At 42.4% G+C, this 20,100-nt stretch overlaps 1 protein-coding gene, 1 non-coding gene and 1 pseudogene across 2 annotated transcripts; 1 reads left to right on the top strand and 2 right to left on the bottom strand.

The window, feature by feature from the left end:
* The first annotated feature begins 225 nt into the window (after positions 1-225).
* Positions 226-4,388, top strand: LOC129106222 (solute carrier family 2, facilitated glucose transporter member 10-like; annotated as a pseudogene).
* Positions 4,389-6,614: 2,226 nt separating this feature from the next.
* Positions 6,615-19,646, bottom strand: LOC129105322 (casein kinase II subunit alpha-like). The gene is given in 14 exon segments (XM_054616271.1): positions 6,615-8,160; positions 11,289-11,375; positions 11,467-11,493; positions 11,496-11,614; positions 12,067-12,167; positions 12,430-12,531; positions 13,631-13,741; positions 14,713-14,796; positions 15,088-15,147; positions 15,450-15,500; positions 16,840-16,941; positions 17,026-17,137; positions 17,254-17,555; positions 19,473-19,646. Coding segments are annotated over 13 exon segments (1,170 nt in total). The 5' UTR covers positions 17,355-17,555; positions 19,473-19,646; the 3' UTR covers positions 6,615-8,047.
* LOC129106507 (small nucleolar RNA SNORA57) lies at positions 15,257-15,393 on the bottom strand. Its single transcript, XR_008531842.1, has one exon. It is a non-coding gene; the product is annotated as a small nucleolar RNA SNORA57 (small nucleolar RNA).
* Positions 19,647-20,100: the final 454 nt, after the last annotated feature.

The following is a 20,100-nucleotide window of genomic DNA, read 5'->3' as shown; positions in this document are numbered from 1 at the left end:
TCTCGAGTGGACTGGCTAATGAAATCATGACAATCAACAAGAGGGTTGTCATGGCGACGATGCTGCAACAGGCTCTCACGGTCTTTCCTATGAGCAGTAGGACACAAGTCTCCCAGCTGATGCCAGATCAGGAGGGCACTGCAGGACTCCAGGAGATTGTCCCTATTATTATTATCATATTAAGTTTTGCTTTTATTTCACAGAGGACGCCCTCCTAGAGATGGACGCAGACCTGCACGGCCTGACTGAAATGTGAATGTAACGGGACAGAAGCAATGGGTAAGTGCTTTTCCTTTGTAAAAGCAGTTTGTTCTGGACTGCTACCCTGCGGTGTGTGAAGTTCTGATCTGGTGTGAAGAAAAGCAAAGTGTAACAAATGCATGGAATGCATTTTAGGGCTTACTAGTGGGACCTGTGATACACTACTTGAGTGTCACATCTGCTGATAGTTGACATGTTAAACCTTTCAATCTACATTTAGACCACAATGGGTCATTTAAAATCACCAAAGTATTCAAATCAACCGATTAAATGTGAACCTTAACTGTCAGGTTTTACACATGGACAGTTTGTGCAGTCGATATGAGCTGTTCTAAGCTTCATCTCTCGTCACATGCATGGAACACAGGGTACTCTTTAATCAGTATTGAGATTCAGCAGCTCTCATTTGCATTTCTGTCAATAGAAACTGCACATGAAAGACTCTCAGGTTAATGTGAGAGAAAGCTGCAGAACAGCTGGAGGGATAAACGTGTATCATCAATTAGAATACTGTATACGTACTGTAAACAAATGTAAAAACCATCCTCAGATTGGATGTGCTTGCACAAAAGTTGAACTTTAAAAAATGTATATAACACCGGAAATCTACAGTCTACGGTAATTTAACTTTGTTTATTTGTAAATAACTGGAAACAATATTAAACATTAATGTTGCTGTTTTTCTTTTGCATTTAGCTGTTTTATCTGTACCAGAGCAACTTGTGAACACAAGGTCCCTGCTTCAGAGATTTTCATGCTGCCTGAATCTGTTCTAATTTAACCAGCCAGATTCATTCTTAAAGTTTAAACCCAGATCAGTCTGATGCTACAAAGTCACAGTTACACTTGAGATTAAAGTGGAAAATCTACAAGAAGAAACTCACAAATTTTCAAGATTAAAAAAGTCATAAATGGCCATAATACGCCGTCGCAAAAACATGTCTCTATCACAGTGGTACCCAAACTTATAAAAACCACAGCATTCCTTCATAGTTTTTTCTTCTCTGCACTCCCAGAATGGAAAACACTGTTTAGCCATCCATAGCTTCCTGAAGGCACCTTTGAAGTTATGACTGACTGACTGATAAACAAGAAGATTTACTTTGTATTTCTATTTTTGTAATGGATACTTACGAACCTGCTGTTTTTTGAGTCAGGCTCTAGTGGCCATTTGTTGTACTGCATCTTATGGTAATTCGGTTCTGGCTGTGGCCTTAATGGTGGATTTGACAGTCTCACAGCAAATCAAGCTACAGGATCTGATGGAAACCTCATAAAGTTGAAAGATAAGCAAAAAATTATTTTTTTCTGTGAATGTAAATGCACATCTTTTGTTAAAAGACTACCCCCTCAATGGTCTCCTTCCCCCTTAGGTAGCTCCATCCTCCTGTTGGCCAGCGTGGTGTCCACTCTGGGCGGCCTGGTCTTTGGTTACGAGTTGGGCATCATCTCAGGCGCTCTGCTGCAGCTCAAAGCTGAGTTCGGACTCGTGTGTCCAGCAGGAGGCTCTGGTCAGCTCTCTGCTGATAGGAGCTCTGCTCGCCTCCATTGTAGGCGGCAGCTTGATCGACCATCGGGGCCGCAGGAACTCCATCCTCCTCGGCAACATCTTGATCCTGGCCGGCAGCCTGGTCCTGCTCATCGGCTCCTACTGGGCACTGGTGGTGGGCAGGGTGATGGTGGGCTTCGCCATGTGTATATCCTCCATGTCATGCTGCATCTTTGTGTCCGAGATGGTTACCTCGGATCGCAGGGGCTTCCTGGTAACACTGTATGAAGCGGGGATCACCGTGGGCATCCTGGCAGCCTACGCCATGAACTACATCCTGTCCGACTCTAATAGAGGGTGGAAGTGGATGTTCGGATTAGCCATAGTACCGACTATGATTCAGTTGGTCTCCATCTGGTTCCTCCCATCCAACACGAAGGAATCTTCAAGCCCAAGATATTGTTTTCAAACTGAAACAGACCTGATGAATACTGTCGAAGCAGTTGAATCAAAAGTCAGGTCTGGCATTGGAAGTAAGAATGTTCAGTACAACAGTATGTATCTTTTCCAGCGCAAAGACAACATGAGGACTCGGACCGTCATCGGCCTAGGACTGGTGCTCTTTCAGCAGTTCACGGGCCAGCCGAATGTCCTCCTGTACGCCTCCACCATCTTCCATTCAGTGGGCTTTCAGAGCAATGCCTCAGCGGTGCTGGCGTCCGTGGGCTTGGGCTTTGTCAAAGTGGTCGTTACTCTGACCTCCATGGTGTTTTCGGATCGGGTGGGGCGGAGGCCCCTGCTCATCGGTGGCTGCTCCGTTATGGCGCTGTCTCTGATAACTATTGGACTCCTCAGTGGACGTTCATCGATGAATGCCAAGAGGCCTTGTGATTCTGAGGACTTCAACGTTACAAGAACCGATCATCTAACTGTTGGGAATCAGTCCGTTTATGGCGCACCTTTACATGAGGGCCAAAGACTCCTCAATAACAACACACAAGATGGAGTTGTAGTACTCGGTGAAGTTGGACAGAAACAACCGGACGATCCCCTGGCACCTCTTCCGGGCGCCCATGGCACAGTTGTGAACTGGATCATTTCGTGTGTATGATGGCTGTTGTCAGTGCATACTCCGTTGGATTTGGACCAAGTTTGTATATTCACTCAAAATGGGTATTTTTTTGTGCATCTAAAGCTACATAAGGCAAGATTGATTAAATATAAGTCTAAATGCATACGCATTTTCAATCTGCTAGCATGCAAAGATCCCTTATGTAGCTTAACTGTCTTTAAATTATTATTTTTTTGTCTTTGACCAGTGACCTGGCTTCTCCTGAGTGAAATATTTCCAGCTGCTATTAGAGGAAGGGCATTCGCATTCACCAACTGCTTCAACTGGGCTGCCAACCTTTTGGTCACATTCACTTTCTTAGATTTTATCGGTAAGTTCCCAAACACCGTTTCCCAGTGGACATTTTGACTAGTCACAGTGGGGAAAGTGCAGGTGTAAATTATACAAGCTATGGTGGATCAGTTTCAAAAACATTCCATGTAAGCAAATTAAAGAAAAATGCCACACGGAACACAGCCAAAGTGATTGATTACACCTGTGCCTTTGTGAATCTGATTGCCAACTTTAAATCCAGTCTTGTATGTTAAGATCAAAAGAATCGGTCAAACACCAAATACTTGTTGGTAGCTATGGCCAACTTGCCAGCTAACACACAGCAGACACAGAGCAAGTTGTGTTTGTCCAATAATGCTTATGACAAATGATTGGACAGGCTTTTTACAGTCCTGTGTTAGTGACAGATGTCCGATTTTCTTACTGTTTTTTTGTCTGAGCATTTGGTTTATTGAGTGCTGTTGAATTGTAATAAGAATTTTAACAATTGTAACTTTTTGAGATGATAACCAACTCAAGCTTTATCTTTTTACAAACTGAAAGATAATAAAAATAACTGCCAGAAAAACTTTGTAGAGACGGATTCTTTGATGAATTGATTTCCGTTCTTACCTCAAACCCTCAAACCCTGACTTAGTTACAAGTGAAATGGTGGCCAGCAGAGAGTGAGCTGTGCTTTTGATCAACAGATGCGATTGGTCTGTCGGGGATGTTCCTCTTGTATGGGATGACCGCTGTGGCTGCTGGAGTTTTCTTCTACTTCATGCTACCAGAGACCAAAGGGAAGACTCTGGAGGAGATAGACAAGGAGCTATGTTTAAACAAGTAGGGTCTATATTTGTCAGATGAATTACTCATAATCAAGTTCAGTGGCATGAGACACTCACGTGTTTTTGGCCTTGTTTTGCAGGTTTTACCAAGGCGAGGAGTGCTGCAGCATGAACAGCTGGAGAAACCCTTCCCCACAGTACCAGAGGGTGCACTGTCAAGTCAGCGCCTGAGGGTGATTCGTTATATATTACCATACTGACACCATGTAAGTTTAGACCGATGCTAGGCTTTCCTCTGTTGCATCTAATATTGGAATATATATGTGTGGCATCTTAGTGAAACCTGCTAAGAAAGTGCATTTTTGTGTGACATGACTTTTATAAATGGCCTTTTTGGTGTGTTCATTTGCATTTTAAAAGTTATTTTTATTTTATTTTTTTATTTCATAGCCAAAAATTATAAAGCTGCTGTGCATCTTTTTTATTTTTTTTACTTTTTATTTATTTATTTTTCAGTTTCTATTCCACTGAACAAAATCCACAGTAAAACACTATGGCTGACAGAAATAAAAATAGAAAAGTGCTCTCTCTTTACAATCTTTGAGCCTAACTGTTCAGATCTGCTGAGAACACGACCCATCTTTTATTTGTATGCAGTACATTCTCTCCAGTGTTGTTCATGAGTCCTGCTGTGGTCCTTAGAGTCATATTTCCCACTGGCCTGATCCTGGAGGGTCACATTCCACCCAGCTCCTTGTGATGGCCTTTTTACTTGCGAGTGTCAGAGTTTTGAAGAGACAGATTTTTTTTAAATAAACAGCCGGGAGAATGTTTGTATTTTAATATATGAGCAGAAAATATGTGAGTGATGCCATTCATTTGCCCACACTGTCTCCAGTGTTGCTGCAGTGGGGTGTAATAAATAAGCAGATTCAATTCTTCGCTCCATCTTTAAGAGCTACTGGTCGTTTGTTGTCCTTCACATGGAAGGCCAATCAGTCTTCGACAGTTCAATGTTTAATTCTAGTTTCAGTTTTACATTTTGGGACATCTGTAAACTGCTGTACAGTTTGGAAACTATCTTTGAAGGGGTTTGTTTGTATGCAAATGTCAACACTTTAATCAGTTCATTACCTTCTGCTGAAATTCCTTTTTTATTCCTGCATTGTAGAAATGTCTAAACTGTAAGGATCTGAACAGATCCCCATTTTCTATATTAAATTCTCCTTTGAACCCATCAAAAGTTATAAAAGATTTCCCTCTATGAGTGTACATTTAGCTTTTAATCCTTTTACTGTCCACCATACAAATGTTTAATCTAGCTCTCCAGGTCTAAACCTGGGAGATTGGGAAGGCCAAATAAGACGTTTACTATCTCCTTCATGTTTGTATTTTTGACAATTTCATTCCATACTTTCAGTGATTCTTGGAATGGAATTCATGGAATGTTCATGTTCAGTATATACTTTACCACCTAGCCTGACCTGAGTGTGAGATTGACTCAGATTTAGTTCAAAATGTTTCCATTTCGAGCACCAGTTGACAATGTATGTCATTTGAGCAGTGTAAAAGTATTCTCTGAGATTTGGTAGTGCTAGGCCTCCATTTTCTTTGTCAATTTGGAGTGCCCAGATAAACCAGGATATCTGTTTATCCCATGCTGTAAACTGAGATTCTTGGCTTCTAACCGGTAGAGGTAAAGCAATCGTGGCAGTAAATTCATTTTCACCACCTCAATACTTGAACTAAAGTCCAATCAATACTAGTGTTGACCATTTTTCAATATCTTCCTGTAACCTATTGTTTATTATATTGTAGTTAGTTTGCATATTTGCATTCCAAGTGGTTTGTCAGTTTTGGTCAGCAGCATACTTCATTGTGTTCCTAACTTAATTGTAACCTATAAGGGATAGGTTCAGATTTTTTCAAAGTAAATGTATTGATGATATGTCCATATGTCCATTTAAAGTCAGAGAACCCAGAGAGAACCCACACAAACACAGTGAGAACATACAAAACGCCACACAAAAAAAGGGCCGGCCGGCCCAGGAAACAACCCTGGCCTCTCTTCCTGTGAGGCGACAGTGCAAACCACTACCTCGTTAGATAACAAGTGCAGTTGATTAGATGTAACCTACATTCAAGATAAAAACTTAGGTCACATCGAGGGGAAATGTCATCAAGGCATGGGGTAAACGCGTTGATCTTAAATAATGACAACTAATGATTACACATTACATTTCTGCCATGGTTTTAGATTATTCCCGTCGTGTTTCAAGCCTCTTTTTTTGCAGGGTGCTGAAAAGACTTCCGGAGAGGAAGCACCAGTGTTTCCTCACTCTGGGCTCCTCCAGAAGCCTCCTCTCTCCTCATGGTGGAGAGAAGTGATTGAAACAGCCTCCATGGTGATTTTGGGTCAAGCAAGGAAGAACAAGTTAACATATTGGAAAGCGCCCTTAGTGTCACATTTGGAAGGAGTAATTAAAGCAACCGTAATAACCATGTACATTAGTCACAAGAAATAACTAATTTAAAGACTTGGAAGAAAAAAAAAGTGTCTTCTTTAAAATGTAGCATTATTAATTTTAAAAAATCCAGTTTGCACTTTGCGACGTTGATTCAAAGCGACATAAAGTTAGTCTGTGTGAGAGGACAGACATGAACTCAGTCAGATGTTCCTCATAAATAAAACACGTGTTTATTTACACAAATATTCTCAAATACTAGTCTTCTACATAAGGACATAAAAATATATACAGTGATGTAGGGACTCAAACTGCTCCATTCTCAGGTCAATGTATACACGTTTGGATTTATTTGCATTTTTCAGGTTTTGAAAAGAAATAAAAGAAAAAAAAGATGCGCATGTACAGAGCAGGGTCTAAAACGTACAGTTTCAAACTCTGGCACTAAAACACGGTGGAGAACTCTAACCTTCAAGTGCTATTCAACAACTGACCTCCACTAACACCCTCAGTGAGTCGGGGGAAGCCAGTCTTACTCATCACAAAGCTCACCCATGACACTGCACATTACAGAACTGAACTTCCCTCCAACACCGACAGCACTTCAGTCACCTGCAGGTGATAATTGGATCACGTCTCATCTTATGACCTAGAACCCACGTTGTCAACCTGCCTTACAGTATGAGTAACTCCCACAAAACAAATCTAGGTTTGGTCAGTCTCATCTTCCAACCGACTGAGTAAACTTTGGTTATGTCTTGAAGTCATTCAATAAAAGCCACTTGAAGTAATTCAAGGAACTGGAGAGCAGCACGTTTGAGAAACCATTTCTTTGAGAACCTGAATGAACCTTACCTGGCTCCTTAAAGAGATAGGAGTACGACACTAGAGTTGATCCAAACCGCTCGGTGGTGGCGAACCTTTTATCTAGCACTCTGGGACATTTCGACACAAAACAAAAACTCATGACGGCTGACGGAGAGTCGCATATAAAAAAAGAAGACCGGTTATCTGGTTTGGTAAGAAAAAGGCAAGACAGAACTATTCGGGCAGAGAAAGTGTTGAAGTGTCATCGTGTTCACATACACCTGGAACACAGAACAGCACCAAACACTTCCAAAACGCTGTGATCTGGAGGGTTTAGACTCGTGTGAGGAGGCTGAGTAAGTGTCATCGGGTCTGGTTTTTGACCATGCTGCCGTAGTAAACTAAACAGGAGGAGCTCCTTTTGGTCCTCACAGCCAACGGCATTCTTTCACCTTCAGCTGATGTACTTTTTGACCACTGCCTTCACAGTCCAAACTGAAAAAACACACACCCTGATGGCACTCGCTCTCAGACTCAACACACACGCACACGCACACACACCCTTCTTTGTAGTCACTACGGCTTGTGGGAAATAATGAAAGGAATACCTGTATATTTCAAATTACACAGAACATTCATTTGAGATGTCAGGTTAACGAGTTCATTCGAGGAGGAAAAGGAACGGAGGATAAATCGTTCTTTTCTTAAGACGACGGCATCCTTCAGACGGGAGGTTGGTCGTCGCACCGAAGTTAGGTTGGATGTGGTGATGGCCGGCAGAGTGGCACCCCGTTTAGCACCTGCCCAGAGGTGGGAGAGCCTGGGGGCGAGTGAGGATTTTGGTGGGGCGTCACTGTGGGGCGGCGGCGGGCACCGGGGTGCTCAGGACGTTGGTGGCAACAGATAGGACCGGCGAGCCAGTGAGAGCGCCCAGGGGAGTGGAGGCTGGCAAGGCAGAGATACCTGAGGAGAGGGGAGCCAGAGGGACGGTTAGAAACACACGAGTGCAAAGAGGGGGTGCTGAACTTCAGACAGGAAGTCAACTACCCTTACACTGAATGTACAACAACAATCACATCTCCCCAACTTAACAACAAAGCACCACTGTCACTGTCACGTTTGGCTTCCCTCTGCATTGATGCACCTGCTGTTTTGGGACTGTTTTGGGACTGATTTAGGGCTGCCACGATGTGTTGCCGTTATTGATGACACTGGAAATGCGTCTAGATCAATATTTTAAAAACAGGCACAGTTTAAAAAAAAACCTTTTGTCTGTGTAGCAGCTGATGAGGTCGTCTACCTGCTACCTTAGAAAGTCCATTGAATAAGTGTTTGAAGTAAAACATTTTGAGCTTACTGTCACTGCAGTGCCGGCAGTAGTCTAGATGTAGACAAATGGCACCGGGTCTCCATCCATACTGTATCGCCTGCAGTTCCACCGGCTCAGAACCGACTAGGGCGGTCAAAATTGTTGTTTGAATATTTGTTCCTATCAAGCGCATAGGTGCAAACTATTCCAATATCTATTTTTGCTCAATATGTCATTGACACGGTGTCACAGCTAGCTGTGAGCGACGCAGCACTGTGCAGAGCAACAGTCAGTCTGGAGCACAACTTTTAATGGTCACCCTGTTTCTATTTCTAATTGTCGCTCGCTATGAAAGTACTGATTGGTGGAGTTAACCCTCTGAACCCCAAGCAGTTTCAAGGGATTCACCGCTCGTCACATTTACCCTTGGTGGTTTTGTTATTCACTGCAATATAAAAGTCCTGCACCTCTAGAGTAGAGAACTCAAACCTGTCTATTGTGCAGTACAACCATAAATCATAAAAGGGGAAAGGAAAAATGGAAGTAGAAATTCTTTAATGATTTATTTTACAAAGGATGAGAAACAGTGGAATCTATATATCCAACATGTTACCAATATTTAATGTAAAAAAAATTGAGGCTCTATCAATATATAAATAGGGAACTATTCGCTTTTTTACAACTTCTACCTGCAGCCTCTCTTCTCCTCTCCTCTCAACAGCCTGTAGTTCAGTTGAAGATTCACAGAATTCTGGTCACATGACTGTCGGTCTAAAATAAATCAATCATGGCTTCCTAGTTGCGCTCAGAATTTTAGGTTTTGAGTAAACGGTTTATTTGTGGCAAAATTTTAAATAAGACATGTAGAATAAAATATTTTTCGGGAAATGTTTCAATTTTAGGCTTAGTCTTGGTTGCATTGAAGTGTTTGTCACACATGATGTGTTCGAGGACCGTTAAAAAGATGAAAGTCGGGCGTTCGTGACAGATTTTACAGCTTCTGTGATAAACGGTGTGGTTTTGGCGATTGTTTAAAAGAAAACATGCTTTTCCATCCACCCAGCAGGTTTTGGGGTTCAGAGAGTTAAGTTATCTGTGTATCTCCTCATTTAACTACAAAACCTAAAGAAGGTGGCTGCTGGCTGGAGGGAGATTGGTTTTCTACTTGTTGGCTAAATTGCAATTCCCAGTAAATAGCCCAATATAAAATGTTTTTTCTGTTTAAAAATAACAAACGTTGCAAGATAATAATGATAACACACCCATATTCCACTGGTTAGGTCTCCAGACTGATCTAGAACTCACAGCTGATAGTTAAGTGGTCTGTTTACATGAAGTTACGCTTGACCTAACGTTACATATCGTGTTCAATTCATGAAAGTGACGCATGACTCCCGTCATGCGGTACAGTCAGTTCGCAAAATGCAGACACCCACGGCGGTGAAACTGTTTTTTATATAACCCCATTGATAACTTCACGCCACTTTGTAAAAATAATTTTTACATGTGCAGAACCGTGAGTGGCACATCCCGTTAACAAGTGTACATCAACCAACAGTTTTGCACGTTAAAATGTAAACCTTTGTTTACATTTCGTCTTGCGCTGCAATATACAGCAACACTCAGATTGTCAAAAAATAAATAAAAATAAAACTTAAATGCAATGGTCATTTAGATTTTTTGGAGTGAACATTTTTAAGATGAATCAAAGCAGTTTGTGGCAGCGCTAATGTGATTGACCATGAGTGTGTTTTCTAAAAGCAGCACTACGACCAGAGTGTGGCTTTAACTTGTATAGAAAGACAACTCGTGTGTCAGAGAAACTGCAGCTGGAGGTGCTGGCAGAGATCTATAAACACCCGTAGCAAAAAAAAACAGATGACTCATATAAAGAGTATAAAAGGATGTCCGCTCAGATGCTCTTTGTGTACACTCGGCCTGACAGAACCTTTTTGGAACGATCAAATTGATGGCGGCAAGTTTCAAATAGAAAGAATTTGCTTATGGTATTTCATTTAATTTATCACTCATGTAGGTTACTATGACACCCTTCCTGCGGGCGCCTCACATCACCCCCCCTCCCACGATCGTCTGAAACTGAATGGAAATGATTCACTCTAAAACTAGCTGTGATGGAAATGCAGAGCAGTGCAGTGTGTTTTCGCTGGCTGCTCCAATGCTCTCAGCTCCAGTTCTGAATGGTCTTTTCATGCGTTTTCAGCAAACATGTTTTAACTTGTATAATGTAAATTGACTTTGATCTATCTTTAGAGGAATATTGTTTTTTTCCCACCCAACAGCCTGCACTTTGTTTGTGTAGTCGTTCCAACTTGCTGAGACCTGAGAATGCAGCACAGCTGGTGCCCACAGCTTTTCAATCTACAACCACATTGGTTTTAAACCTTTGTAACTCTAATTAACTCCAAATATGTGAACCACTTATATTGCATTAAGATTAACGTAGATGTAATCGAAACTGACAAAATAGTTTATCCGTTGTATTGTGCGTGATCAAAGACGAAACAGTAACTTTAATAACTTTAACGTTGGCTTTTGCTTCTCACTTGGATGATCTGATAAAACTGTGGAAATATAGAAAACCTGTCTGATCACTTTCCCTGCAATTGATCTGCAGTTGGAAGTATTAACATAAGGAATTATGAGGGTATGGGATCAAACCAAAAGTATGACAGCAGAGACATAATAGAGATGCTGCCATAAATGTTTTTCTCTCCATTTCTGGGCAGTGTGATCACTTCCTGATGTGTGCGTGTGTTCTCACCAGTGATCATGCTGGCTGAGCTGACAGCTGTGTTCCCACCAGGCAGTGTGGCTCCGGCCACACGAGACTGATCTTTCACAATTGGGACTGCAGGAAACAACAAAAAATAAAGAAAGCACTTATTGTCTTGTTGATATTACAGATTGTGAATTAATTCCTATAAAACATCAACACTTACAGAAGTAAGGGTGATCCATGGCCTCGGGGCGGTCAGCCGCGCCTGGTGGTCGTAGCGCAGCAGCTTGTCCAGGAAATCCAACGCCTCGGGGCTGACCAGGTGCTGGTTCTCGCTGTGGACAAACCGCTCCCACCGCTTACGAGAATGCCTGGAGGACAAAAGAACACATTACATTCTGACACCGATTCCCAGACGGACTGTTGTGTTGACGAGATAAATGATGTATGCATGGAGCACGGATTAAATCTGGATGGATTTTGTTATAGCAAGGGTGGGACATGAACATGCTGCCGCCTGTAGCTCCCTAAATTTCATTTTGTTTTTTAGCGTTAATCACTAATTGAATATGACAGAATACATTCCTCAACATCTTAGAAGGAAGCGTTCAGATTAAGTCCAGCGGACTTTGAGACGATAACCAGCCAGCCCTGCCGGATTAAACACCACCAAACTGGCCCAGGGAGGAGGCGAGATAGAAGCTAAACTAACCCAGTTTAGGGCCCAAGGCTACTCGACTACAAAACAAGCGCTAGGTATAGTCACTATACAAAAGCCTGCATATCCGAGACACTATCATCATCATCATCATCATCATCTCACCTTCCCAGAATGTCGTTGAAGCGAGGTTCCAGCTCAATATTGTACTTGTCGATGTAGTCGTAGAGGTCTTCAGTCCCCAGGACCTTGGCTATTCTCACCAACTACAGGAACACACAAGGAACAAACTGTTTGTACGAGGTACTTTCACCCTTTCAGACACAAATATAAATCGAAACGAGTCAGTTACAGAAAAGACATGGCAGTCACCACTCTCATGAGTTCTGTGGGCGGAAATGCTATCCACAATAATAATGGAGAAAACTCCACAAGGCATAGCTTGCCTTAACATAGCTTGTAACTGACTTCTGGTGTTGCCTTCACAGTAAGGTAGCTACAGAGAGGCAGTACCCTACCAGCGTTTACCTGGTCATAGTTGTCATGGCCATGGAAGAAGGGCTCCTTCCTGAAGATCATACTCGCCAACATACAGCCCAAGCTCCACATGTCCAGACTGTAGTCGTACATCTGCAACACACGGCACAAGTCTCAGAGCACAGGCAGGATTAAAAGGAGAGACAACTAAATTTCAATGAGTTGTAACACTGTTTAAATGAGCACTGGTGCATCATTAAGAATAGAACAATGCATTAACAATGCTGTTCCCATTTGGCTATCAGGAACAAGCATGTACCCTTGTTTAAGCCCTCAAGTGCATCTTATAACCAAGATGAATTCAATCCAGTGTTTCCCCAACACAGAGCTGTCTGTGTTATGCTGCCACAGGTTTCCCAAGGCTGCCCGATTATCATAAAGAATTCCTGATTATGTAATCTTAAAACAATTATTTAACAGAAAAGTTGCACCATTAAAAGAACCAGGTCCGTCACAACAATGCCGTGTTCAAATGGTTTCTACCACAACATTACCACCCATAGGTAACATCCAACCCATTCAGACTACAATAATTAACTGTATAACATCATCACCATCATTATTGTTACCAGCCACGACAGCAACGCAGTGACCCTGTGTGTGTGTGCGTGTGCGTGTCATCATGGCATAATGTGTTCCGGTAGCAGGACGACCACAGAGGAGTTTAGGACTACTCTGCCAGGTGTTTACATGTCTGTGGGCTGACAGATTTTGTCGTAGCAACCGTGTAACATACAGTCACGAAACTTTACAGATGTGGAATTGAGATTAAAATGAAGGCCGAGTCCGAAGATTGGTGTGGTAAGAGCAAGGTTGCCATAAGTATGGGGGTAGAAAGTGCGTAAGGGGCCATTGGCTGTCTTATTTTACGCCCCTGGCCTGATTTGGATTTACGGCTGGTGTGATCTAATCAAAATATGGTCTCTAAATAGACTTATAGTTCTATGTGATGTGTTACGGATACCTTTTTAGATGCAAACAAAAACACAAATAAATGAAAGTCAACAGTAGGTTTGAGATGAACCATCTACAAACCCCTACTCCCCTCTGACATCTGACCAGCAGTGTCTCAGATTACACAGGAAAGAAGATCAATGCAAAGTGAGGGCCTACTCGAAAGATCTCCACTATCACCCCTCAGATACTTAGAACAAGTCATCTCCACCTAAAGCAGCATGCTTTACCCACGTACCTGATAGTCCACCAGGAGCTCAGGTCCTTTGAAGTAGCGGGAGGCGACTCTGACGTTGTACTCCTGTCCCGGGTGGTAAAACTCGGCCAGACCCCAGTCAATAAGACGCAACTGCAGACGTAGAAATGAAGCAGTTAGCAACTACAAACAGGCAACGCATGTACTAGTGTTTAACAAATTAAAATGACTTACTTATTTGGTTCACATAACTACACAGAAGCAATAATCATTGGCTTTTGATTGAGGCTGGATTGACCGATTTAGATTATTTTTAGTGTAACAAAACATTTTAGTTTTGTTTTCACATTCCAATTTTACAAGCGCACTAAAGAACTCTACATGAAGAAAATAAAAGAACTGTACATGACATCTCGCTCTCTCTAACTCTATCCCATTATACATTTAATGTGTTGTAACTCTGTTAAGGATCCCTCCTCTGTTGCTCTCCCAGAGGTTTCTTCCTTTTTTCTCCCTGTTAAAAGGTTTTTTTTTAGGAGAGTTTTTCCTGTGCTGATGTGAGGGTTCCGGGACAGAGGATGTTGTACGTGTACAGATTGTAAAGCCCTCTGAGGCAAATTTGGAACTTGTGATTTTTGGCTATACAAAATAAACTGAATTGAATCCCTCCCTCTCTCTTTCTCCCTACTCTTATGACATGGCGCTAGGATTCTAGAACTTCCTGTTATTTGTCAGAAAGCACAACCCATCCAAGTAAAAAAGCTTTCACACTACTTGCACAAAGAGTTCGGCGTACGCTTCAGCATGTCCATTAGATTCATAACGATCAATGCAAACCACCAAAGTTCCCACTGCTGGTCAAAATAATACGCTGTTACCTCGAGGTAATTTTTTATCTCCGAGTGACTGTCAAACTCCCCCGCTAGCTTAGCTTTTTGGTCTTCATATAAGTGGTGTACATTTGATATGATGGTAGCTCTTAAAAAGGCAATTCATATAGTCGCAAATTATGAGTGGCGTTCAAAGCTAATTTGGATTAGGAATTGCGTACCTTTGACGGACGTAGTCATTTTGGTTTGGATCAAACGGAAAAGAAGGCGTGAAAGTGCCCTGAAATCACTCACCTTACGATGCTCATGATCAATCATCACGTTATGTGGTTTCACATCTCTGTGCATGATCCCCATGCTGTGGCAGTAGTCCAGGGCCTACAAACAAGGGCAAAGGAACTTTGTTATCAATTGGTCACACTGTTGTTTTCTTCCAAGTAATTCCAAAACAGCAACAGATAACAAGAAGATGTTGTCTACCAGTCAACACACACAATGTTGATGGCCTAAACAGAGGATTGGTACTGTACGAGTACCTGAGCATGTACAAGATGGCAGAGAAAAATAAAGTCAGGACAGACAGTCTTGTTCAAGGACTCAATGCTTCACCTCCCTCGGGACGTTTAGAGGTTAAACATTATGAGCGGACAGGCACCGAGGAGGACTCACCTTGAGGATCTCGTACATGTAGAACCGGATGTCGTAGTCTGTCAGGGTCTGGTACAGTTGCTGGAGACAAAAGCAATGTCATTGGGCTTTCTATGGTATTGTCTAACAGTAAAAGAGGCCACACACGTCAATGGAACAGTCATACATCGTCAATCACATTGAGCTGTGGAAATGTGCCAGCGATTGAGGATAGAACCAGAAGACGGTTGACTTTCTGGCACCGAAGACATAGCACTGGACCTTCGTGTTCCTCCATCACATACACACACGTGTACAGGAAAACATCGCGTATGCCAAGAAAGGAGGTTTCCGTGATCCTGCACGGCAACGTTTTATAAAAAGGTGAAGAAAAAGTGACCTACCTTGAAGTCTGTGTTGTTAACATGCTCAAAGACCAAGGCAGGCGTTCGGGACTGAAAAAAAAAATAGTTTGTGCACTTAATGTGCTGCAGTCTCAACCAACAATATCTACCACTAGGCCTACGTATATGCATCTATTTGACTGAAGCACTGTAACAAGCTATGGCACTGACTCAAACACTGTACAAACTAACCACACCATAAGCAACACCAAAGTCAAGTCTCCAAATGCCCACTCATTTTCTGTACACATGTAAGCATGGAAACTCCACCACCATGTGGGCAGTCAGCTGTCGCTGGCCTATAACATTTCAGAAATTCCAGTTTCTCTTATTGGATCTCATGAGGACAAGCTCACCAGCTTACCATTGATGCCGAGCAATACGGCCATTCAGAGAATCCATATTTCTGGATTCATTCTAGTTAACAGATATCCCCAGTTGATGATATTGGGTGGCTATAAGCTTAAGTGTTTTTTTAGTTTAACCTTCTGAACTTTTTTTTTTTTTTTTTTTTACTTAAAAAAATAAAATAAAAAATCGGCAGAACTACAATGTTTATCCTAGCCAGAAGCTGTAAAAACGTCTGTATTGTCAGATTTTTCAACTAAATGTAAATGAAATATACACATGTAGTCTGCTGACCATACCCACAAATGGTCACTTGTTGCTTACAGTGTGAACTAGAGCTGCAGCTAACCAACCAACTTTCACAATTTATCTACCCATTGTTTTATATTCTATAAACCATAATCTAAAGTCACAAGATGCCAGAGCCCATAAGATGTCTTCAAACTGCTTTGTTTGTATGAGCATTAAATTAACTGTATTTAGTTTACAATGATGCCAGTAGGGAGAAGCAGAAAAGTGATTTTACTTTATGAATGCCTAGTGATGTATCATCACAGTCAGCGATTTATCTTCCATCAACTAGTTAGTCAACTCATTGTTTTAGCACTGTTTAAATAAATAACAAAGGGTGCATCTTAGAGCAGGGCCCTCCAAGGGATCTTTAATTACAATGGGGGGAAAAGGTAAAGCTAGGGCAACAACTAACTATTACTTTCTATTATTTGCAAGTCTGTCTCTACAATAAATGTTTATATTGTGCCAGAGCCCTGGCTCAACATAGGAGCAAGCTGTATGCCATCACATACATGTATCTAACTTACTGCTACAGCTGGCAAAGTACTTACACAAACATACTTCCCAAATGAAAACGATAAGCTTGCACAGGTGGTGGGCTCCACACGCTATTGGTACAGTAAGGATACTTCAGAAACCCAACATACACAACATAGGTTTGTTCTTACAAAATATTGATTGTGTCAACAGGAACACACAAACTAAATATGGCCTCTGAACTGTCAAGCGTTCAATAAACTATATTTACCACAGGGTCTTTCACTATATCGATGAGGGAGATTATGTTGGGGCCTCCGCGTAGGTTCTCCAAAATCTTGATCTCACGCTTAATTTTCTTTTTCTTCACAGGCTAGAAGGAAGAAGACAAGAAGACGGGATTTAAGCATTCAGAACCTCTGACTTGATCCAAGCCTCAGTCTCTGCATAGATTTACCTTGAGTATCTTCACCACCACCTTCTCATTATTGGTGATGTTGATTGCCTCGAAGACTTCGCTGTACTTGCCACGCCCCAGTTTACGCACCAATTGAAAATCATCCTGATTTCTGAGAAGGAAAACGAAAAAGGAAGGAAAAAAACCGGCGAACCGAACATCAGCTAGGTTGAAGAGGTGTCAAGCAGCATCCTGCAAACGTCGTGTAAGGATTACTGAGGTATTTACCCCCACTCAACCACGTGGGACTCGTAGTCCCAGTACTCCCTGGGCCGGTGAGTGTTGACCTCGGTGTACACTCGGGCCCGGCTCGGCACGGGTCCTGACATGTCCGACAGCTTGGCAGAGGTGGTTGGAAAACCTTACTGCAGCGGAGGACTGATGGAGTACAGGGAGGACGGGTGGGTGGGAGGGAGGGAGGAAGAGGAGGGAAGGTAGGGGATGAGGGGGGTTTATCCCAACAGGGCAGGGGGTAGGGAGGGCTCTACCTGAGGACGGGGGGAGGGGCCGCCAGGGGCTCGGTGGGATAGCTGAAAAGGAAGGTGGGTGAGGAAATAAAAGGATTAGAGAAATTCAATTCCTGATTCATTTTGATACGTCACAGGTGTCAGCAGTATCTCCATCCATCCATTTACAACGAATGAGAAAACCGTAAATTCACACACCAGTGCATGTTTGGCACTGTGCCTTAAGATTCATCAGTCATAAGATTGACTCTACTCTACTGTTCAGGAGATCGCCATTAATGCCTTCTATTCACCAATCCCTGTTAATACTGCATTGTGAACAACAAGTCCATATTGAAATTAGCAAGAGAAGAGCAAGTAAGATATAACAGCTAATATACGGAGGTTCCATTGAGATGCATTAACTCAAAGCAGCTTAAAATTCATAATTAAAATGACTAATGCCAAAAAATAAGATCGATAAAAATACAATCTAAGAATTTTTACTGTTTATACTGACTTTCGGGGCAAACCCTTTCGGGACTGTGGTGGGAAAAAAACTGTCTGGAGCCTTGTATACCAGCTGCTTACAAAGCAAGCAACAACAGAAAGGATGTTGTAGTGAGGAGAGAGCTGAGCCTCAAGCTCACAGATTGACATGAGAGTTGGGTAGTGCGCAGATAGAAGTGGATAAAAAGAATTCCAGCTCTAGTTGAGTGTTCATTTTTACATTGTGTTTAAAACATCACCACTGACTCCTAAAGTATTGACACAGCCTGTTTAATTAGCAGGGCAGAAAGCTGTGTAATTATTGATCTTATTCAAACAGCCAAATCCATTATTTGAATGACACCACTGGACCATCAGAGCAACTGGACACTTTAATCTCATTCCAACCTAGGTCAAGTAAGTAACACTTAATGGAAAACCTTCCATACATGTTTGAAATAATAAAGAATGCATGTGCAGGTCCTGGTCTGCTTTAATGTGCTTCATACCAACTCTTAGGCCATACACACTGGCTGGTGTTAGGCCATACATGTTAGGCCATACATACTTCTAAATATGGTTAAAGGGGCTTTAAGGTAAATATGTTAAATTGGGCAGTTTAAATTAAAGGGATTTAACTTATTGACCACCTTTTTTCTAGTTAAATTGAACGCTACATGCGCATTTTTTCTCTTCCTATACGTCCCCTCGCTAACCTAACGTCAGTGGCCTCAGCTAACGTTACTCTAACATATGCTACTCCCTAGTTGACAGGTGAAGTACTCCACCAACGCTAACTAAACAGCTCAGGGTAACGCCCACGTCAACAGATTACCACTAATGGTGGCTCAAGTAACGTGAACAACGTTACCCCAACTATATCAGCGACTCATTCGGCCATAGGCCGGTGTGAATAGCAAAAAACACACTTGACCCTTTAAGTGTACTATTCCGTTTCGTTAACACCTGAATACGGTGTTTCAGTCAATACTGTAATAATAGCCTATTGACTCTAAAGACACCACCACGTAACGCGAGACCTCCTCCTTACATTCACCTGCGTTAAACTGGCCAGCGTTAGACCAATCACAGCTACGTTCAACACTCACATTACTGTCTTACATCTGAAGCGACTATGATGGTTGCAAAACTTACGTGGAGCAGACAAGCTGATCACATTCAGTGACCATTATAATGTATGCGACCTCCGCAATGTTAACGTTGTGTCGACATAGCTGTAGATTTACAGAGGCTTATTGACTCGTGCAGCTGTACCACTGTCTGCATCTACAGACGACTTACGTTAAAACGAAAGCTTATTAGTCAGCTAGCCCACCCGACCCGGATAGCTGTCGCTGTCAGCAGAAGGTGTCGGTAACTTATCGGCTCTAGGCGGGCCCAAGTTGGTAGCCCGCTAACCTTAGCATGGCTAACGTGAATGCTCGCTAGTTTCCACAGAGAAAGGGAGTCTGCCTTTATCAACAGAAGAGCAACACTGGAGCGGATATTTACCCCCTAGATCAATTCCACAACCGCAATGCTTCCCCGTTAGCTGAGTTTCGTCAAGCCAACGGTCCTCGCCTGCCTCCGTCGCCGGTGTGTGCCTGTGCCAGTGTGTGATTTCTGCTGTATCAGAGACAATATGGCAGACTACCGCCACCTACGTCCTCGAGTACTGCGACGGAGGCCGCGAAGGGACAACCCACTGCACAGTTGCCAACCAACTAAAAAGCGTAGTAACTGTCACTGTCATTTTTGTGTCGGCTGTAATCCATCACACTGGGCGCGTTTTAGGGGTCAAACTGAGTAACATATTTACTAGATGGCTGCAGTCTGATTGTGACTTCACAACCAGATACTAAAACCACGACTTAATTCAAGTTTATGTTAACATGCCCTGTTACTTGATAGTGCTGCATGCTCACTGCGAATGACACTGGACTCTATAGCTCCTCTAAAAAAGAAGCTAATAAAAGAAAGGAGGTTTGCTCCATGATATAATCCTCAAACCCGCGATTTAAAGCAAATATCGCGAAAACTTGAAAGGATATGGCGTTCCACCAATGTGGATGAAGCGCGGTTAGTCTGGCGAGACAGTCTTAAAATATATAAGAAGGCACTCCGTAATGCTAGAGCAGCC

Source organism: Anoplopoma fimbria, chromosome 17 (assembly GCF_027596085.1).
Source record: "Anoplopoma fimbria isolate UVic2021 breed Golden Eagle Sablefish chromosome 17, Afim_UVic_2022, whole genome shotgun sequence".
Classification (NCBI taxonomy): Eukaryota; Metazoa; Chordata; class Actinopteri; order Perciformes; family Anoplopomatidae; genus Anoplopoma; species Anoplopoma fimbria.
This window is presented reverse-complemented; position numbering and strand designations above follow the sequence as displayed.